General features: G+C 35.1%; 1 protein-coding gene across 1 annotated transcript in view; it reads right to left on the bottom strand.

Annotated features, from left to right (window-relative positions):
• Positions 1-210: 210 nt before the first annotated feature.
• Positions 211-18,585, bottom strand: part of ACADL (acyl-CoA dehydrogenase long chain) — a 38,805-nt gene continuing 20,430 nt past the window's right edge. The window contains exons 6-11 of the mRNA XM_060152183.1: positions 17,729-17,893; positions 16,970-17,071; positions 15,905-16,018; positions 8,534-8,661; positions 6,396-6,482; positions 211-1,541 (exon numbers count right to left, since the gene is read on the bottom strand). Of these exons, the coding sequence (XP_060008166.1) occupies positions 1,448-1,541; positions 6,396-6,482; positions 8,534-8,661; positions 15,905-16,018; positions 16,970-17,071; positions 17,729-17,893 (690 nt within the window). The 3' untranslated portion in view covers positions 211-1,447. The remainder of the gene's footprint in view (positions 1,542-6,395; positions 6,483-8,533; positions 8,662-15,904; positions 16,019-16,969; positions 17,072-17,728; positions 17,894-18,585) is intronic.

Here is an 18,585-nt window from a genome sequence, read left to right as displayed (position 1 = left end):
TGCCTGCTGATGCAGGGGACATGGGTTCGTGCCCCGGTCTGGGAAGATTCCACGTGCCGCGGAGCGGCTGGGCCCGTGAGCCATGGCCCCTGAGCCTGCGCGTCCAGAGCCTGTGCTCCGCAACGGGAGAGGCCACAACAGTGAGAGGCCCGCGTACCGCAAAAAAAAACCCCAAAACAATGCTTAATACCCACAACACCAAATAAAATGTTTAGGTTCTTTAAGTTAAACAAGAATACACCTATTTATTTCCACTTAAAAACTACTTTATTCACTGTCTCAGCAATATATGCAAAGAAAAACAAGTACTAAAATGATGCTAGCAGTTTCCAAATCAATGGCTTATTTTTTGATAATAGTCTCAAACCGAACGTCATTTCCTCACTTTCCTACTTTAAATGCTTACTTTATTTCCTTTACTGCCTTTATCATTATTTGAAATTATTTTGTTTATTTACTTGCTTCTTACCTTATTTATTACAACTTATTTATTCACTTATTAGCAGGGATCTTGCCAATTTTTTAAATCATATTTCTCATCATATTTTTAACAGCCTGGCTTATAGATGACACAAAGTGTAAATCTGTTAAATTAATTAAAAAATTACACTGCTCCAAAATAAAAGTCACTGTTTTGATACCTATAAATACACCAATATCTTGAAACTAAAGGATGATGGATTATTCTGTGTTCTCCTAGAAATTAAACTGGGATGGAAATCTGTTGAAAGCCCAGGGGTCAGTGGTTGCGGCAACCAGTGGCATTCTCTAGCGGGGATTTGCTTCGCTGAGTCTAGTGATTCTAAGGCTATAAGGTAGGAAGGCTTCCTCCTTCAACCAGAGCAGCTCTTCACACAACAGGATTTCACAAGAACTCGGCATAAGCTTTGGCTTGAAGAAAGTGTTTCATTACTTAAAAACAGAGGTTTAGGATAGGGTGGTAGAAACCACTGTTTGGGGGAATTTGGACTAAGAGATAGCTAAACATATTTTGCATTGTAAATTATATTTATTTTTCCTTTTTAAAGTCAATGTGCTGTAAATATTATTAATCCCATTTTTATAGTATAATAACAAAATTATTTCTGCCTCAATTTTAAAGATCTAAGTGACTACGCTCTTAGAATTTTAAGGATAAATGAAACATTAAGGCTTCTAGAATCAGAAAATCTTTGCCTTTTAGCTATATAAAAAATTAAAAGTTAAACCTTTTAATTGGAAAGGTTTAGGATCCTACCAACCTTTATAATAGAAAACTTTAGGGTATTTGGATTCAAAGATTTCTCCTCCCACTGTGTTAATCTTGTATTTGTATTTGATTTCTTTCTCTGTAGAAAGAACATATAAAAACATGTTTAGTGTTCCCTCCCTTTCCAGGTTGTATTTTATCTTGAGTAGATTTAAAACCAGATTAGTTGTAATAGGATTCCAGGATGTGGGCAGATGTCTACTTGTCACTGACGATCTCTCTTGCAATTAGCTCCTTCATTATTTCATTGGTACCACCATAGATTGGCTGAACTCGGGCATCCACATAAGCTCTGGATAAATAAGAAGATGATTGAATGAATAAACAAAAGATATTAGAAATTATAAATTTTGTCTTACCAGGTAACTATTAATTGCTTTAAAGTGTTCACTTAATGAAATCCAAACAATAAAAGTTCTTTGTAAATTACTTTTTTGTCTGTATGGCATCCACCCTAGATTGGTATAATTATAATATGCTATTAAGATATTGATTATTTGTATAGTTTTGTTTTAGCCTGCTTGAAGAGATTACAAATTCAAAATAACATTTCTAAGTATGTTTCTTTTGATTTAATTTTGTAAAATTCAGCACATATAATAACATTCCAAAAAGGGCAATTGTAAATTTAGAAATGGATGGAATGTCTTAATATCTTGTTACCTTTAATGTTTCCCCCCCAAAGCTGAAATCTACTGGTTTTATAAAAAGCAAAAGAGAAAAGAAAGTACACATTTTCTAACATCCTTTAGATTCCCATCACTACTGCTGCTATCGGCAGTATAAACTGATGCTTCAGAAAATATTACTTCACAAAGTTAACAAGTAACTTATTTTTTGGAAATGATTAACAGTCACTCCAGTAATGTATGAGGTTGAAATACTGAGTGGCTGAGTATACTGCCATAAAAAAACAAGAAGGAATTCACTTTTGGTAATGATGACAGCGACCATAACACTATATAGTTGGTTTTACCTTTTCTCATGTCATTTTATCCTCTCAGCTCTGGAATTAGGGAGGATAAATATTATTATTGTTTTGCAGGTAAAGGAACTGAGATGCTGAAAAGTTAATACATATACTAATTAATGGTTGCTATTTAATGGTCACATAACAGATCATTGGCAGCCTGGAATGAAAAGGTAGGTATCCTGCCACTTTGGCAAGTATCTTTTTTATTACATCTCAACATTTTCATTGGCCCAGAAATGTAAGATTAGTTACTGAGCTTTGGACTTTTCTAGTAGACAAATTCAAAGGCATTTTTTTCAAGCATTAAATTTTTTTAAATTTAATTTGAGACAAATTAAATGTGCAAGCTCTCTAGGAACATGACCAATTCTGAACTTTTCCTTGTCCACGTTCACCACGGAACCTTACAAACAGTGAGCGCTCAGTAAATATTTATTGATTTGACTTCTTGTATTACAAAGGAATTTTAGAGTCTCAATAGCTGCTTTCTCATGAAACTTGAAATCTAGAGACATATGTGTTTTCAAATATATTTTTTCTTTTGAACAGATTCCATTGTTGCCCACAAAATCTAGCACTTTCATTTAGAGGACTTACCTGGCATTTCAGCCTACTTCAGCAATCTCAATGCTTTTAGACATTTTTGGATCAGGTTGGGCATATTTTTTTTCACATTAAAGAAGTTCCAATGGAGTAGGTAATGGACAGAGATCAGTAGCCCTTTTATAGGTTACTAATTAAATTCAGTCATCAACTAAAATTAACAGAGAATGGCAGCAGAAGAAATGTTTAACCCCACAGTGATGAAGCTATCTCAGGCTGCTCTTCCTAACACTGCAGACAGGTCTTGAAATGGCAAAACTTAAGCCTCACTTGTCATAGGCCCAAGCCTAATGAGTAAGACTGAAGTAAACTCACATGCTTAAGACTGGTTATTTTTAAACAAACAGAAAACAAATAAATAAAACAAAACCAAAAAGCAAAAAGCACCTCTTTGATCTGTGAAACCAAGACTCAGCAACACACACATAGCTTAATCTTAGGATATAAAAACACAATTAGAATGATTTTTTTTCTATCTCATCAAAGTCTGTACACTTCATCCACATACTGCCTAATGTATCTAATTAGCTTTTTTGATATTATCCTACTACTTTCTCTCGTTATCTTATGAAAAGTTCCTTCCCTATGTCTTTGGGGAGAGAAATAGCAGTCTAGTTTAAAAATTCATACAGTCTTCAAACCAACAAGCTGGCCAAGGGCATTATTATTCCTGAAAGGAAATGTCAAGTCTCTCAAACTGAAACTAGGGATTTCAAATAAGCCATCAAGTTACAATTTTTGCTTGCTATTGACCTGATGGAATTGCCTCCGAGAAAACAGAGACCAAGACTTATGCTACGCTCTAATCTTGGACCATGTAGATGGTTGACTCCTCTTCAGCTAACATGCCTTTCTTAGGAACCGAACCAAACTAGACAAGCACTGAGCCATGACATGTCTACATACCCTGCAGCAGTTATAATAGCACAGTTAAGTAGAAAAATATAAACACCCATTATTATTTTACTTTCTTAGCATTTTGAATATTGTCAATAAGGTGGATTAATATTATGAATAAAACATGAAAACACACAGGAAAAATTCCAGAGATGATTTAATTTGTGCTGGCATAACTCAGTGTTTACTTTGATTTCATGACTATACAAAGATAAAAAAAAAAAAATCTGCTTTTGATTAAGGCCTGTTTGAAGTAGTTCTGGAAGGATATACCAAAATCCAAGTCCAAGGACTGATAAAGAAAAGGAAATCATTTAGCTACTTCATGCCTACATTCTGAAGGAAGGAAAAACCCTACTTGTTGCTGAGTTTTTATAAAAGGTTATAAATTATATACACCCTGTGATTAAAGCTTTCTGAGCTTCCCAGTGGCTACAGAAAATTAGTAAATTATACCTAACAGAAGCTCTATGCTGCAGCTTCTGGAGCTTCTGTTTTTAATGTAACTTGAATAAATGTTTATTTTCCTCATTAAGGACTATAAGCAAATCAAATGTTTTCAATTATGCTTGCCAAAATGATAAATCTGAAAGTAAGTTTCAATACTAGTTTGATAATTTTTCTCTTTTGGATACTCTGTATTTAGATTAAAATTGTAAGAAGTTTTTGGAAGCTCATAGCATTCTCATTCTCAGATTCAAAACTAAATTGGACTTCTCTCTATATAGCAAAAACTTCCCTGAGAAAATTTTATAAACTGAAAATATTTCCAAGTAAGAGGAAAAATATATCTTCTGCTATGAGGAGGAGAAATGCCATGGAGAGATTACTGAGGCAAAAGACTATAGGAAGAGGGAAAGAAGAAATTATGGAGATGGAGGAAGAAATATGGAAGAGGATGCTGCCTACTGACAAACTGGTACTGCTTCGAAATGATAACAAGAATATTCATATATAATACAATAAAAAGGCTATATTTATTTTAAAGTTGAAGGAAGTACAAATTCTACTTAGAAAAAAATAATACTTTTGATTTATTTTTAGAGCAAAACAGACAATAAAAATTTTAAGACATGACAACTTAGATCCTTTTTATATGCAGGTTAATTTTTCTATAATGTCTATTTTTTTTTTTTTTTAGTTTTTAAAAAGTGATAATTTGAAAGACGACATACAAACGACCAAAAGGTATATGAAAAAATGCTCAATGTCACTAATCACCAGGGAAATGCAAATCAAAACTACAATGAAATATCATCTCACACCTGTCAGGATGGCTATTAACAAAAAAGCCTAAAGACAAGTGTTGTCGAGGATACGGAGAAACTGCAATACTGGCGCACTGTTAGAGGGAATGCAAAGTGGTGCATCTCAGCTGCTACGAAAAATAGTATGGAAATTCATCAAAAAATTAAATAAAACTACCATATGATCCAGAAATCCCACTTCTAGGTATTTATTTGAAAGAATTGAAATCAAGACCTCCAAGTGATGCTAGCGCTCACATGTTCAATGCAGTATTACTCACAACAGCCGAGATGTGGAAACAACCTGTATGTCCATGGACAGATGAATGGATAAAGAAACTGTAGTATAACATATAATGGAATACTATTCAACCTTAAACAGAAGGAAATTCTGCAATATGTTACCACCTAGATGAACCTTGAGGACATTCTTCTAAGTGAAATAAAGCCAGTCACAGAAAGACAAATACTACATGATCCCACCTATATTAGGTATCGAAAATAGTCAAGTTCATAGACTCAAAGAGGAATGGTGGCTGCCAGGGGCTAAGGGAAGGGGGAAATGGGGAGTTACTAATCAATGGGCACAAAGTTTCAGTTAAGCAAGATGAATAAGTTCTAGAGACCTACTGTACAGCACTGTGCCTACAGTTAACAATACTGTATGGAACACTTAAAATTTTGTGAAGAGGGTAGATCTCATGTTAAGTGCTCTTACTACAGTAAAATGAAATAAAATAAAACAAAATAAAATGATTAATAGTCAATGTAAATTAAAGGAAGAATAGTAACCTATTTTTTATCCATTAGATTCACTTAAAGTTTAAAGGGCAATAACATTCATAGCTTAGGAGGAGAAGTCATCCTTAGACTTTGTTCATTTGAGTACGAGTTGCTTCAAACTGGAGGAAATGATCTGGAAATGCATTAAAATTTAAAATATGCATACTTTTGAACTAGCAGTACTACTTTTGGGACTTTGTCCTGTTGTAATCAAACACACATGTATCTAAAATAAATGTATGAAGGCGTTTATTGTGGCATTGTCACAGTAAAAAACTAGAAAAAACCTGAATAATTAACCATAATCAATTATAATAAAATACTATTCAACAATAAAAAAGGGATATTAATCCCTCTGTATAATGATTCAAATAAAGCTTTAGTATGTTATATATTTATATTTATATTTAGTATATTGTATAATGCAGTACATCTTCACTTTTTAAAAATATGACAAAATCCTAGTGGTGAGCTGATAACATGAAGCTGTTTCTACTTACTTGAACACACTCCATAGTCAGCTGAAAAATACAAAGATTTTGCACCTCCTTTCCCTTTGTACTCAATGGACAAAGGACAGTTAAAGAAATTTTCCTTTCTCTTCACACCACCCAGAAGAGTGTAACACAACAGGCATACTCACTTTGCAATTGGGTACTCCCACATGTATCCCCAGCCTCCATGCAGCTGCACGCAGTCATAAGCTACACTGTTCTGTAAATCAGATGCCCTAGATGACCAAAATAAAAAGCAGAAAAGGAACATTTGAAATGAATTTTCATGAGATGTTTTACAATCAGGAAACAAATTATTTATGATTGTTTAAATGCTTACATTTATCAAACAATTAAAATTAGGCATATTAGCCAACCAGAGAAGATTGATATAAATTCCACGTGAAATAAATCTCAAGAGAATTTTCATATAACAAACACTTTCTTCATCAATTATACTTCTGGCTGGGTTTTTGTTAAGTCTAGAAACAAAATGTAGAAAGCTTAGACTATTTATTAGGTGTTGGCTACCTTAAGCCTGAAAAGAATATACTAAAAACTTGAATTTGGTCTAATTTATGCAGATTCTCTATGTGATCTAAGTTAACTGAATAATTATACAGTCATCTATTTTCTTTTGCCTTGTGTAATATGTATTTTTTTCTTCAAATGTGTCACTTCCTACCTAAAGGTTGCAATTCTGAATTTTAGTAACTGAAAAAAATTTTTTTTCAGAAATAAACTGAAAGTAAAAGTGAAAACCTAAGAGGGCAGACCTCTATTAAAGTACCTACTATCATATAGGAAACTTATTAAAGATTATTTGGGAATTATTATTCCTGAAGTATATGTATATTAACATGAGGTGCTTGAGAAATACCCTTTTCTGATCTTATCACAACAATTTTAACTATTGTTAAAATCCATGAGATGGCTGGTAGGAACTTTATTCATCTTAACATAAAATACAAGTTAGTTCAAAATCTCTTCAACTTACTTTCAACAGTGGGAAATATAAAGAAAAGGTAAGCATAGACACATTTTCCTATAAAAACTAATTTTTAACTCAAGCCATAGGGACAGGTCAGGATGTTCCTGAGAAATACAGTAACAATATGATGATTAACAGACAAGATTCAGGGGGCAATGATATTTGGAATTCTATACATTTTTGTATTTGGAGAGTATTTTAGTAAAATATTTGCTGGGTTAAAACTACTTGCTCCCTCTGCTCCAATATGAAACACCAGTATGTCTATAAACCTGGTGTTTTCAAAAAACAAAAAGGCCAACAGATATCCAAATATCTCTTTTACCAAAAATATCTAAAATATTTTTACTCTTTTTCCCACTAGTCAAAAAACTTGCTCTAAATGTAAATGTAAAATGTCTCCCACAAAAGTGCAAGTTTCTAGTAATTCCACATGACTTTTCAACCTGGCAACTTTATTATTTTGGAATCATTACATAAACCACTATTCTGCATATTTCCCCATTCTACTTCTGACTGAACACAAGTTAATGAATAATGACAGGCATTTTTTCCAGGTTATTTTTGGGCTAATGAGATGTGAGAATGTTTGTTTTTAAAAGAGGAAACAAAACCCATTTCCAGAATTTGATTTAAACTATGTTCTTAAATCCTAAAATACACAAAAGCCTTATAGGGGTCTTTTTTCATTAACACATCTTTAATACCATTGCTAATCATCTTTAATACAAATGAAAGTCATTCTATACTACATTTTTTTTTCCTTTTGCTTAATAGAGCATGTACAACTTTTGATTGGAAGTCAAATCTTCAGAAATTTTTCTTAGATATGGAAAACATCTTAAATAGAAAAATCCTGCCCAATCTACTCATTTCACAGATATCAAAATGTTGGCCCAGAAATAATTTAATTTAATTGCAGTTACTTAATGAAAGAATTGGGACTCTATCTCAGGACTCTAAGTATTACTGTAATTTTGTGATCTCACTATACTGCCACTCTTCAGATAATTTGAGATTAAACTACTATTTGAATGAACTAATCAGTCATCCTATTTTAGTCTCTTAATATTTTAGTTTCAATGGCAAGCTGAAAACCAACTTGAGTAAGTTTTAGCACATTATAAATTTATTGTTTAATGGGGCCCTTCAGCATTTTTTAAAAAGGTGGTTCTTATTGCTAGTTTTCATTTACTTAGCCTTCTTCCTTAAGACCCTCAAGGCTGAGTGTCAAGTTGGAAGAATTCCATAACAATCTGTGCAAACACCACATTTTAATTACCATAGCATGCATACCAATATTTCGCCATGGAAGCAGTGGCAGAGTCCAGACGTTTCGTTTCATGCAGCTGGAGACAGCTGTCCACAAAAGCTCTGGTTACACAAATGTGTGTTTTTAATTCTGCTAGCTTATGCTGCACTGTCTTGAGTTTAAAGGAAATGAAAGGAAAAGATGAGCATAGGAGAAGAGCATATTTTGAGTCACTTAGCATATCAAAAATTATACAGTAAAATATCTTTAGAGCAAAACAAAAGTGGAATTACTGTTTTTTCCTCCAAAAAGAGGCATATGTTAACTAAACTGCTCAAATTAAAAACCCACTATATTTCATTGCTGAGAAAACTTGTACTAAAAGATAAGATGCAAAAGTAGATAAATAGATAAATAACATTTCATGTTTTAGGTTAAAAAATTTAGACCATCTAGGGAACTTTTCGAAAAACAGCATGACTTTAATGGGTGAACACCATCTTGAGGTACAGTCCTTTAGGTACAGCTGTTAAAAACACCTATTTTTGTCCAGAATCTAAATCCATGAAGAATTTTTCTCTATTAATGAAATTAAGTATACACATTTTCTGCTTTTTTGTCTGGGAGTAAAGTAATAAAATAACAAGCTGGAGGGACAACATCAAAAATATTTATTAGACATTATTATTTTATATTGCAAAGTATTTAATCTAGATCTGTAGAATTCAATGGGAGAATAACAGAATTAGAACACTCATGACATCAAAGTCCAGTACCCCCCAACCTCTTCCACCTATCCCTGCCCTCCCTCTTATCTCTTTCAATAGCTTGCACAGTCTCTAACTTGAACTGAATGGTCTGGAATTGTCAGCGATAACATATACATATACCTCCTCCTGCTGGCCACAGACAACCAATAGCATTCTTGGAAATCATTCTATCTAGACCATCCTCAATTGTTCTTGATTGCTCTAACTTCAATCCAATTTTCTTGCATTCCTGACTCTTGGCTCTCACACCTTGAACTCTGAGTTTTCATGTGGTCTCTTTGGCACCAACTCTTGAACCACCTTCAGGAAACTGGCTTGAATTTGAAATACTACTGGCTTTCCACTTTGGGTAACCTCCAAAAATACACCCCATTCTAGTTGATCTCAAGTTCAAGGCTCAGCTATGGTCAGCTGGCTCTATCTTCCTTGTGGAAATTCAGATAGGAACAGAGTTTTGATCATTCTGCTTGGAATTTATGAGTGAGACCTTCACTGTGGCTAATAAAAGGCATGGAAGTTAATGACAGTGGCACTAACTTGGTGGCACAGTGAAACTCAAACTAGAAATTATGAATGCACCCAATGTACACAATGGCAAGTCCAAAGCCATGATTGCATTCTCAAAAGAAGGCTTCCTGGACCAGATATTCAGAGGATGTTGACCTGCCTTTGCTACTTGTTACAGCAATCTCAAACCACAAAACCAAACCCTTAAAAGCATCATTGTAGTGGAGACAGTCTGGGTTCATACCATTTCTGGAAAAGAGTAGAAAAGGAGTATAATAAGACCCAGGACCAGGCAAGACCAGGGTGTTGTCAGCTGGAGAAGGAGCTCTGAGGGACAGACTCCTCATATGTGTATCAACATAACTACTACGCTGATGGAAAACCCAAACTGACTGCCTTTCCCTTGGGCTTACTCCATCCTGTTCTAGAAATAGACAATGTGACTGGCATCTAATGATTCTAAAGCCAAGCAGGGGGGAGGCTGGCACCACACTTTTCCACCTCTTGTATCCTGGCCTCTAATTTAGAACATGCCACGTTTACCAAAACTTTCTTCCTCTCGCATACTTTCTCTTACTTTTTCTACCTCCCTTTCTATCCATTTCTATTTAATGAGGCCAAATCTCTAACCTTTAATCAGCACAGATTTTCCCACCCCCACCCCACACATCCAAGTGTACTCACAGAAGAATCTGAAGATGTAACAGGAAATGAAAAAGCGGGGGAATACCCTTCCATATATTGAACACAGATGACTATATAGTCCATGAAAATCCCTGAAACTGAGGTCTTAGCTTACTCTTGGTGTAGGTCAATGACACTGCCCATGACACTTCATTTGGAACATACGGGGGAATCTGACAAGTCTCAAGATACTATTGCACACCGCCTCCCCACCCTGCAATGGCACACTTGAGAAATTACTATTTACAATATGAGAGATTCAAGATCCCTAAGCCCAATTATCTCATAAGAGAGGTGTTTCTATGGAAATGCTAGGAGCTTCTAGAAGCTGAAGTTAAATTTCAGACCAGAATGGGCTCATTTAGAAAATTCTTGCTTCAGTGCATTCAGGTCAACAGGTTTGACAGAATTAATGCCAGCAAGAGTGCATAAGTTACTCTCGGGGGGATAAGAGATAAAATAGTTACATACTCTTGGCATTGAGTTGGGTGTTACCAAACAGATTTAGTCTTTGCTCTTCACTGCAAACACTGCATCATGCTTTCAGAAACTGTTCTCTAATGAATGGTAGGTAATAATTGTACCACACATTATTAGCAGGTGCTTTTGGCGAACGATCAGCATGCTCACAGGAACATTTTTTAACATTCATTAATAGTCACTCATAGATAATACTGCAGCTAGCATTTTATTTATAAAAGTTTCCCTAAAGTTGCAAAGTGGATCAGATGGCATCTCTTTAAGAGGTCTGAATAACACAGTTCTTAGAATCATAGAATTATGGAATTGGAAGACCCCTTGGAGAAGTTATTGAGCCCAGTATTCCATTTAAACATCACCATTAGGTGTACTCTAATATATGACAACTCAAGTATAAACTACAACAACTTAGGTTTGCTACCTGATTTTATAGTTAATTAACCCCACACTCAAGGTCTAAGAACGAAATATTCCCTTTTTGGAGAAATGTAAAGAAGAAATGTTATTTGTTGCCTCTCCTATTTTTTTCCTAATACTTTGTCCCCTTAGAATCAAGAGCACATACCACACAAGAAATAACTAAAGCTTGTGTTAGAAAAGAACACTGAACTTTCACTTCATTGTCCATGAGTGAAAGAGGTGAGAAAAGAAAAAGTCTATCTACCTTAGATTTCTGGGTAGTAAAACTAGTGAATGCATTAAGGGTGTAGGTTCCAGAGTTCAAACACTTTTTTAATCTTGTGCATGTTATTTAACCTCTTCATGCCTCAATATCCTTACTGTAAAATAAGGATAAATATAATATTTATTATATGGAGTTGCGGAAAAAAAAAGACAATCCATGTGGCACAGTGCCTGGCATATAGGGAACCTCAATCAATGACAGACATTATCATTATTTAATATCTGAATTTTACTATTGTATTGCCCATTCCATAGAAAATCGTGAGACTTGACAGCAGCTATGGAGAGGATGGGTGAGACAACATGAAAATCCTGTAACTATCGCAGCTTAAGTATGGTAGGTCTCGTTCTAAAAAGAAAGTAAATTTTAGGGACTTCGCTGGTGGCACAGTGGTTAAGAATCTGCCTCCCAATACAGGGGACACAGGTTTGATCCCCTGTCCGGGAAGACCCCACATGCCGCGGAGCAACTAAGCCCGTGGCCCACAGCTACTGAGCCTGCGATCTAGAGCCCACGCACCACAACTACTGAGCTTGCGCTCTAGAGCCCACCAGCCTCAACTGCTGAAGCCCGCGTGCCTAGAGTCCGTGCTCCGCAGTAAGAGAAGCCACCACCATGAGAAGCCCGCACACCGCAATGAAGAGTAGCCCCCGCTCGCTACAACTAGAGAAAGCCCACGCACAGCAATTACGACCCAATGCAGCCACAAATAAATAAATAAATAGCATCACAATTAAGTTAAAACCTCAAGCTCTACTAAAAAAAATAAAAAAAAAAAAAGAAATTTCGTGAAACGCATCCAAGTGGTCAGAAAGGCTCAAAATTCAAGAATATCAAAGAGAAAGGAAACTGAATCGTTATATGGTCATAAAAATGAGATTTGGCCAAATATAATATATAACATTTAAAGGTCTCCTATTTCAATTTAATACTGGAACCATTGTATATCCAGCTCTGTAACAGGAGGTATAAGCACTTACTGGTTATTCATCTTCTCTGAATACATATCTAGATTGAATATGAAAATATTATTCAAAGATACTTATTTATATAAACAAGAAGATTAGAAGAAATATCTCAGAAATCTCAGAACCACATATTTACTTGGAAAACAATACGGCTCCCGCCAATGCTATAGATACGTGTGGAAGCAGAATGCTACTGCCACCTAGTGAAATTTTAGTAAACTACCTTTGAAAGAAGGCAGCAATAAAACGGCACTTGCTTTGAAAAGGATTAAGAATATTTCTTTTCTTTTTGCTATCAAAATACATATATACACATATATATTATTAAATAAATAAATATTTTGGAAGAAACTTTTTCTCCTATATGTAAATATTATACCGATTTTCTAGTTTTTTTTCATGGTTAAATGTCAAATAACATTTAATGTTCTGAGCTATACAGGCAATCTCGGTAATATTATAGTCATTTTTGTTGTGATTTTATATGAAGTTCATAAACGCAGGAAGTGTAGATTACCAAGGGGATGGAAAAATATGTCTGTTTGGTTCACTTTTTATAGTATCCAGAATAGGGCTAAAGGCATGAGTATTTTAATAAACATTTTGAGAAGCAAATGACATTAATTCCACTTCGGATACAGCTGGGAAAGTCAGAGTGATACCAAGTAGTATCACTCTCTTTGTGTTGCTAGGAGGTTATAATGTGTATTTCCAGAGTCATGCCTATCAAATTACATTTGAACACACAACCTTCAGAAGGCAATCAATACATACTTGCTCAGTGAAACAAATCTTGTATATCAACATTTCTCAAAATGAAAAAATTACATGAAAAAGAAATGTAATTTATTTATCGGTAAGAAGATTCATGCATCGATAACAAAGAAACAGAAATATGATTGCTTTATGGTAGCCTAGTGTAATCAGTTGTACTGCATATGATTTATAAGTGTTTGTGTGCATAAGTTTTGATAGAATTTAACTTTTCACAATAAATTTCTGTATATTTTATGGTAGTAAATGATAAAATGGACTAGTATCTACACATATTTTATGCATTCGTGCCATACCTCTATTCTTAATTTTTTCGATATTTCTAGGCTATACAGTTCGTCTGCACATTTTAAGTTGCCACAAATCTCCAAAAGTTTTTCCAATGTATTTATTGAAAAAAATCCACATGTAAATGGACCTGTGCAGTTCAAACCTGTGTTGTTTAAGGGTCAACTGTAATAGCTAACTTTAATGAAAGCTCGCTTTGCCAGGCAATATTCTAAGCACTTTATTAGAAGCGTATTATCTCACCTAACCTTCATACCAACTCTATGAGGTAGCTACTCATATTACTCACATCTTAACAATAAGAAAGTACTTCTGAGAGAGATAATACAACTTGCATAGACCACAGAGAAGTAAGTAGCTGTACTAGGAGTTAAACCACACCTGAACTTAACTTCTATAATGCTGTCCTAAAAAGTTACCAAAGTATTTCATCTTTCCCTTTCCCTTCACAACACCTTTCAGCCAAGACATTCCACTTAGAAACTTTCAATTAGACTTCCAACTCCAGTTTTTTTGATGACTGCATTACTTAAAAGCTGTTCCTTCATTTGAAGGAGAGACTAGAGGGTCTAAAATTTGATTGATATTTTAGTGATTATGGCTACCATATACTGAGTTCTTCTGCAAATAACTTAAACTTCTCGGCAAAACCCAGGAAGTTTAAACACAATCATCCACCTTCTCTGTGCTTGAACCTGGGGAGCAAAATCCTTTTAGTAAAGCTAATACACAAAAAAGCAGGAGGTTCCGCTATAAGTGCATGATCACTAACCTGATTTGGGTCCTCAATACTGCCAGGAAGCTTACTGTAAGTGTCTCTAGTTAGTTCAGTCTCTCACTCTGAAGAAGGTATTTCAAACCTTCCTTACCTCCATGCCCCATTCACTCACATCTCTTTCTTCCCTATTGATAAGGAAAGATATGGAAGTCTCTGGAAGAGAGCTTTTGCAATTTTCTACCAACGGAGCTGAACCCTTGCTCATCCTTTCCTCTTTCCTTCCTGTTTCATCCTTCCTCTCCTGTCAGGATGGGAAGGCCTGTCTTTCCATGTATTGAAACTTTGGCATCCACACCTTCACACTGTCTCAAAGATCATATGCAGTTAATTATGCTCTCCATACCTACAATCTTTCCCTCTTTACTAAATCCTTTGTCTAGGTATTAAAATATGCTCTAGCATTCTCATCCTAATAATAATAACAAAAATTAATAATCTCCAAATATTTCACTTGATCTCCAAATATCTCCCTCCCTCCCTCCTCACCCTCCTCTTCTTGCCTTCTAGTTACCATCCTTTCTCTCAGCTACTTCACAGCCAAACTCAGGAAAGAGTTGCCACTCATCAGTATCCTGACTTCCTCATTTCCATTCACTGCTCTACTCACTGGGGTCTGGCACCACACCAGTCCATTAATGGCTCTTATGAAATAACCTCCATATCATTATGTCCAATGCGCACTCTTTGACCTTCATCTCATTTTCCCTCTAAGTAGCTTCCATCCACTTGAAATCCTCTCTTCTCTTGATTTCTACGACAATACTTGCCCGATTTGCTTTCTCCTTTCTAGCTGTCTCAGTTTTCTTTGTAGGCTCTTAGTTTCCTATTCTACCTTTAAATCTTGGAATTTTTTTCTCAGGACTCTGTCCTAGGATCTCTTTTGTCTTAATCTCTACTCTCTCCCTAAGTGATCTCATCCACTTCCATGGATTCTAATGTCACCGTGGATGAAAAATGTTGCCTGCCACATAGATAAACAATGGATGTTGCAGCCATCAAGCCAGCAGCCACTGCAGCAGCCCCCAAATGTGCACCCTGAGGGGAGTCAGGATGGAGAAAAGCAGGATACTGGCCCTAGATAGTTAAGGTGCATATCAGAGGAGTAATTTCAATGAGCACAGACTCTTGGATCTTCCCATACATAGAAAAGTGATAAATTCATTACTTTGAGAAGCCTGGTTTTCTTTAATTAACAGTGATCTTTTGATGTTCCGACCACCGGGTTTCTGTTGCAAGACTCCTATATACCCTGGCTCCTCCCTTACCTCTTTGGAACTGTCCCTCAGAGCTATCTGAGAGGCTGTATTTCGTGCTTACATGATTAGTGTTGTGCACCAAATAAAACATAATTCTCAACTTTTAAATTGTGCATATTTTTTCAGTCGATACCACCTGTATGAAAATTACTCCATATTCATGTTTAGCCTAGACCCATTTCAGATGAGTAAATTGATACTATCTAATACTAATGACAAGCTTACCTGTATATGTGCGATTGTTTTCCCAAAAGCTTTTCTTTGTTTAACGTAGTTCCTGGTTTCTTCAAACATGAATTCACTGGCTGAAACTCCCAACTCAGCAATCAGTAGCCTTTCCTAGAACCCCAAAATTAGGTCTTGAACATTATTCTAATTACACAAGTGATTTTCACATGATTTCAATGAAAATAAATTACATAATCTTTATAAAACTCCTAAAGATTATTTCTTAACTCTTTATAAGAAAAGACTCCCCCTGAGATTTCTAAGACTATTTTGACACATGTATGTCTCTAAAAAAAATTTTATTTTTATGAATGACTGTCTTTATATAGGTATATAAGTAATTTATTTTCCTCTTCTCTTGACTCATCTATGGGAAAAGAAATTCCAAAGTTGTCGATTTTTATTTATTGATCTCTGCATACCACACATCTGATATACCTGAGGAAATCAACATTTTTAAAGGGCATAGGTTGAATTAGTGCAAAGCATCCAGAGTCAGTTTAATTCCCCTTGCTGGTGATCTTCACATTCTATCCTGTGCCAGTGACCCTAGTCCTTGTCCCATTTCATGTTTAGTGCATGCTGAGATTGTCACCAGACATGCTTATGCTGACACTCCAAAAAACACGGAAGTGAGGGCTGACCCTATGTGGCTAAAACTTTTTAGTCTGAACTTAACAGCTTCCTTTGATTCCCAGGTATTATTAAAAAGGAACAACCCCCCCCCCAAAAAAAAACCTGGTACATATTTTGGCTGATATTTCGTTACAGGAGCTAAAAATTCTTGATTTGTAGTTAAGACACTAAAATCATTCCAAGAAGGAATCATAGAACTGAAAATCTTATTTTCCTGATTCACTTATAAGCTTTGATTGGATATCCCTGAGTTCAGTTATTCACATGTCCAGCCTAAAAAAGTCATATACATTTTTTTACAACTTCAAGTTATACTCAAATGACTGGCTATATCACAAGTTTTGTATGCGTGGATTTATATAGCTCTGTATTATTCTATTCCAGTCCATTATCTAATCAAAAGACGGACTCTTTAATACTTCTGACCTGTGGAAGCTCTTGCATGAGGTAATAGAAGCCTTTATTCTCTTCTCCAAGTAGGGCACGCGCTGGCAAACGTACATCTTCAAAGAATAATTCTGCAGTATCCTAAGAGATCATACAATTGAATACAGAATTATCTCACTGAAATCTCCCAATAACCTGATGAGGTGATTATTATTTCCATTGAAAAAACAAAAACAAAACAAACTGGAAGCCAAGTTGGAGTGGTTAATGATCACAACCGGTAAGTGGTAAACCAGGAATTCAAACCCAGGTCTATCTGATTCCAAAAGTGGCTTTCCCACTGCAATACACTGTCATTCTAGCTCTAATACCGTCCAATTCTGCAGGTACTGAGGACTAAGGATTTCTAATGCATATCAAGTAAAAGATGTTTTTCTTTTTGGTAATGAAAAATTACCAAATAGTAGAAGAAATATTTTCTGTTCTTATTTCATAATTTTCTTCAATTTCAAAAATAGAGGGTATTATCATGCAGTTAATTTTCTAAAGCAGATTTTCAAACTACCCTGATTCACTTCAATTGCTGACCACAGTTGCATAAACAGTGGAATAAATTTCCATAATCATTTCTGAAAAGCATATTTTAAGAATCCAGCATAGGAAGGAAGGTATGATTGTGCTATATGTAGTTCCATATATAAAGCATAATTGAGTAAACTCAATTATTTATAAATAATAAATATGAATTATATTTATAAATGATTTATATTATGAAAACAAATTTACATTATGACTTACCTGGGCTTTTAGTCCCATTTTATGTAGCTTTCGTCCCTTGACAAATCCTTTCATTCCATTTTCCACCAGAAAAAGGCTAATGCCATGGGCAGGAGAGCGAGCGTCACGATTTGTGACTGCCACTACGATCACAACGTCACTTAGCCACCCATTAGTGATGAATACCTGAAAAACCCCAAGTATACTGTGATGCTCCACAATAACTCAGGTCCATGTGTAAGTCATGATCAGGGGAAAGTATACTCAATAAGACTAAACCGGACAAAACATGCTTCATACCCCTCTCTGTACTCTCTCTGAATATCTGCAGTGTTGATTATTCATACATGAGGTTAGTAAAGAGTAGGGGGAAATTATCGAATGCTTCAAAGAATGAACTCTATTCATTTTCTTCCCACTATTAGTATTGTAAATAATAATAATAATTAACATTATTATGTTCTTTTCCAATTAAAACAAAATTGCCTATAAAAAACCATATTTTAGAAAGAAGTTTCAGGTGAGAAAACAGAATCTCATTTGAATGGCACGATACTATTAAAGTATTTGTACTTTCAGATTTATCCGTTTTTGAAAAGGCATAGTTTCGATTTCATGATGGATGGCCTACCTCTTTCCAAATGGCCTAAATAAGGAAGATGCTGATTAAGAAGGGATAAAATAACAGAGATATTAGTTTATCAGATAATACTTATTCAGAAAACAAATATACACAGAGCAAATATGAATAATTATCTTTTCACTCTGTATCTTTCCTGGGTCCTCTCAGCCACTTTCCATGGCTTTAGTTGCTATCCATATGCTGATGACTCCAAATCTTTATCTAAGCCAAATTTCTTGCTAGGTTCCAGACCTGT

This window comes from Lagenorhynchus albirostris, chromosome 6 (assembly GCF_949774975.1).
Source record: "Lagenorhynchus albirostris chromosome 6, mLagAlb1.1, whole genome shotgun sequence".
Lineage (NCBI taxonomy): Eukaryota > Metazoa > Chordata > Mammalia > Artiodactyla > Delphinidae > Lagenorhynchus > Lagenorhynchus albirostris.
The sequence above is the reverse complement of the archived record's forward strand: the minus strand, read 5'-3'. Positions and strand labels throughout refer to the sequence as shown.